Below are 4242 nucleotides of genomic sequence, written 5' to 3' on the forward strand. Positions count from 1 at the left end.
ATCGCTTCCCAAGGAACGATTCGTTCGAACGCCAGCCCCATATATATCCCGGTCCTTTGATGAAATGCTACAAAAGGACAGATTCGTGGTGGCCCGTTCAGCTTGGACATAGGCCACATAATATTCACGAAAAGCATCAAGGCCGTGATAGAAGTCTTTGCAAAGGTCGACGGTCCTCGTCACGTGAGATTCGCCGCTTTCAGCTGTGGATTTGGACGTGAGATTGTGCTGTTTGATGACACATTCTCCAGTACTAAGGTGCAGTTTCAGCATGTAGTCTTGTTTAAGCAGAGGGAAAACTGGATGTTTGCTTAAAGCTGGGGGAATCGCTCTTTCGGTGGACTTTCCAGGATTCCTGATGACTCGATGTCGAAGCTGGGGGGATCGCTCTAGGGTTCCTGATGACTCGATGTCGAAGTATGGCCAGTTTGATGTAAGTTGTAAGGGTGTTCAAAATTATCATACAAGATGCCATTTCTCCCGGTGAATATTATTACTACTAGGCAAGATAGTAACCTTGACATTCACGAGCAATCTGTTCCCCACATAAAACCGTTTCGTGCTCTAAACAGGTAGCGTCAGGACGTGGAATTATATTACACATTTGAGTTGCAAGCTTGACCAAACACCAAAGAAGCCTAGGCTAAATTTGCTAAGCTGCTTCATGCTGTGATACCTCGACGGAGGGCAGTGGCAGCAGCTGGTCTTCAGGCCTTGATACAGCACTGGAAATAGCTCAGGAACCTCTTCCTTCCCTGCATCAACAAACAAATTCCTTCCAGGTCATTACATTATACATTACATGTAGCCATCAGCCAGGTGATACAGCAAGAATATATATAGTATGCCACAGCTGAAGCCTGAAGTTGAAGTAGTATAACTTTATGTTCCTTCTTTTTTTGCCAACTAGCTAACCAGGTTGTGCGACGGCGACGCCTCACAGGATTGCAGTTGTGAAATGTTGTTTGCGAAACTATGTTGGATGAAGGTTCGGTGTCAATCAAGCTGTACGTACAAGGCCGTTGATAACTAATTCTCGGTGTCCTCAATCCTATTTTTGCCACTTCTCATCATACATTTCATTTCATACCTGCAACCTAAAGGGAAATTAGCCTACCGACTGACTCGACCCATTATTAGTTCATTCTAATCATCTATCGTCAGCTAGGATTCCTAACATAATTAACTGGATGTCCCATGGACAAGGACATACTCATGTCATTCATCGCTTTATCGGTACAGCCTTTCAGAGGCATACATATATCGAGTAGTAATATATGATTAGGAAAATGAGATGATTTGTCCTTGCCAATCAGCCGTGAGTTGTGACAAAGCACTAGATGCAAATGGTTGGAGACTTGGAGTGGCCGGTGCTACGGGTTGATATATCTGCCGACCTACCTATATCAGCTGAACCGACTCCACTCATTGTCGATGCAGCTGCGGGTAGACGCCATGAACATTGCATAGGGCCCATGATAATCATCTAAACTTGCTTAATCATACACTACTACCCCTGAAACAGAGGGGGCGGTTCGACTTTTCGGTGTTGTACTTGTTTTCTCCGGTTCATCGTAACAGGCTTTGCACTTGCAGCTCAGAAGAGCCATCAGATAAATGCAGAGTAACAGAATGGCTATCAGCATGTTCTACGCTGTGATACACAGTCAGGTTCACTCGTTTGTACTTTCTTTTCCTAGCACTTCTTTGAAGTACTTGCACATGAAAACAGGTGAGTAAATAGCCAGTACTTGTGGAATTTACTGTGCTGTGTTCCACCGTCCACGGTCAAATATCAGTGCGTTGGAATACGAGTTTGACCCAGCAGAACCCCATGGCTGCTGCTGTTCAACAAGCAAAGAATATTATACTGCTCCTAAGCAGCGCCGCTTATACTGAAAGTATACTAGCTACCGCAGAAAGTCCTAGTCTTTATGCTACTAGTTCCGGGTCAGATAAGAACAGCCGAATCGAAATGGAGAAAAGTTTCTTTTTCTTCCTTTTCCACAATGGAGAAAAGTTGTGGACACGGGGATCCTCTTTTGACCGTTGGGCGGCGGCGAATCCATGACTTGTCAAACTAGCAATCCGAATAGTAAGCAGAAGGGAGGGAAGGCGAGGTTGCTTACGGTGGGCGAGTGGTCGCGGCCGTGGAGCGGGCCGTGGTCTTTGGCCGGAGCGCCGAGCTTGGTGGGCTGGGGAGCCTTGGCGGGCTGCTGCTGGTGCTGCTGCTGCTTGTGGTGGGCGAGGAGGTCGTCGTCGCCGCCGAGGCTGGCGCGGGAGAGCTCCTTCTTGTTCTGCTTGCGCATCTCCCGGATCTTGGAGAAGTCCATGGAGTAGTCCGGCATGGCGCCGTTCTTCATGTCCCAGTCCCCGAACGCCGGCACCGTCATCCACGCGGTCGCCCCCTCCCCCTGCACCCACACGCACGCATCGAAATTAATCTTCTAACAAACCAGATCGCGAACAAGAAGAAGCATCCATGGATGAACAGCAGGAGGATTCGATCTCTCCGGCACGAAAGCCGGAAGGATCCGTTGGGGGGGGTGGGAATTGGGCTCACCTCCTTGTGGTTGTCCTTCTCCATGGATGATCTCTCGGAGACGCACGCACGCACCGCTGATATTTTCTTGTGCCGCTGGAGCAGTGGAGCAGATTTGGAAGCTAAGCAAGAAAAGCTAGCTAGATGGAGCACCACAGCACAGTGCGGGACTTGTCTAGCTTGGATCGGATGAGATGAGAGGGGTGGTACAAAACTACAAGGGAGATGTGTGTGGACAGTGACTGGGCAGAGGAAGGAGATCGACGGGGCTGTACTTATATAGGTTGACGGCCAGAGAAAATTCACACCCACACAGCTGGTAATCAATCAGCTGACGCCGGGCGCCCACCACGGCCAAACCTCAGGGCTTAACTAACCCCTCCACTAATCATTGCTGTCTAAACGTAATTTGGACTGCGATTAGGCGGCCGCCGGAGACGTCGTGGATGTGGTACTACTGCCCGTTGTGTCGTGCAGCACGCACGCGTGACGCGTCTGCCGTCTGAGGGAGGACACAGCTGGTGGCACGTCGACGTATTGATGGGGCGTGTGGTGCTCTGGGCCCGCCGGCCAGTGGCGCCGCCCAGGTCCAGACCCAGACGTCCGTCCACTAGCTGGGAGCTTCACACGGCTTTGGGATAAGCTTTGCCCGTCTTTCTTTCTGGCCAGGGAGCACGAAAAGGCGGCGAGAAAGGTCGGCGGCTCCGTGTGTCCAGCTCACCGGAGACGGGGAGTTCGCCTCGTCTTTGCTGGCGTGGGTTGGGCGGCAGCTTGCAAAGAATGTGTGGTGGCGTAGTACGTTCGCTCTCGCACGTCGATTAGGGTTTAATGAGCTGGCGAGTTCTGAACTGGAGGGTTTGGAAGTCCGGTTCTGAATAACAAACGATTTCAGAGTAGTCATCCGACAGTTGCGGACCGAAATTGCTTCACGGACGACGGTTTATGCACGACCTGCGAACGGCACTTCCACCCCAACAGCGAGCCTCCTTGCATGGTCGCTCTTCACGCTGCCACGTAAGAATCGTTCAGGCATCGGCTGCATGTTCATCGTTTGTATAGCAACTTCCGTTGCGGACACCTGCCACTGATTCTGCTGTGGATTATAGTAGTGTGTGCTAGAGACTTCGCGGGCAAGGGATTCGGTTGCCAAGGCGATGGAGGTTTCGATAGTTGGGAACACAAGTTGCTCCGAGCGACTCAGATGTTATTGGCGTAAAACAAAGAGCAACTGCAATGGAACGATCCATTTCATCCGTCGCCGGCCGTTTGGGTCGGCGCGGACACAAAAAACAGCCCAACGCGCCGATCTAAACGGACGCGCGTCCGATTTTTGTTTACGGGCGACTCATTTCCGGTTCATTTTTGAGCTTGATTTACGTCGGCGCGACACGCGATGGACGCGCGCACGCAGGCCTTCTTCTCATCCGGACTCGCTGGTCGGTGGCACATTGGTCTTCTCTCATCCAACATCAACCCTCGCCCACCTCCTTCGTCGCCTACGCCGTCGCCCATTTTTGTCGGTGACTCTGTCAGCTGCCGGCGTCTCCACATCCGCTCAGCAACGCCGCCCACTCCCACGTCGCCCGCCACCGCCGTCTTGTCGCCGGGGAGCCGACTGTTTCCCACCCCCGCGCCCCCACCACACAGCCGACCCGACCAAGAAGCCGCCTCGCCGCCCGGTCAGATCCTCACCGGTACAC

General features: G+C 52.0%; 1 protein-coding gene across 1 annotated transcript; it reads right to left on the minus strand.

Annotated features, from left to right (window-relative positions):
• Window positions 1–474: 474 nt before the first annotated feature.
• LOC123093314 (uncharacterized) lies at window positions 475–2808 on the minus strand. Its single transcript, XM_044515240.1, has 3 exons — window positions 2564–2808; window positions 2130–2414; window positions 475–755 (listed from the first exon to the last, which is right to left on the minus strand). The coding sequence occupies exons 1-3, from the start codon at window positions 2585–2587 to the stop codon at window positions 708–710; spliced, it is 357 nt and encodes a 118-aa protein (XP_044371175.1). The 5' UTR covers window positions 2588–2808; the 3' UTR covers window positions 475–707.
• Between the last annotated feature and the right edge of the window lie 1434 nt (window positions 2809–4242).

This window comes from Triticum aestivum, chromosome 4B (genome assembly GCF_018294505.1).
Source record: "Triticum aestivum cultivar Chinese Spring chromosome 4B, IWGSC CS RefSeq v2.1, whole genome shotgun sequence".
Lineage (NCBI taxonomy): Eukaryota > Viridiplantae > Streptophyta > Magnoliopsida > Poales > Poaceae > Triticum > Triticum aestivum.

Coding starts and splice junctions, on each gene's coding strand:
- LOC123093314 (XM_044515240.1), bottom strand. CDS start 2,587: ATGGAGAAGGACAACCACAAGGAG. Junction 2,415..2,563: donor AGAAGGACAACCACAAGGAG/GTGAGCCCAATT, acceptor GTGTGGGTGCAG/GGGGAGGGGGCGACCGCGTG. Junction 756..2,129: donor GCCGCGACCACTCGCCCACC/GTAAGCAACCTC, acceptor TTGTTGATGCAG/GGAAGGAAGAGGTTCCTGAG.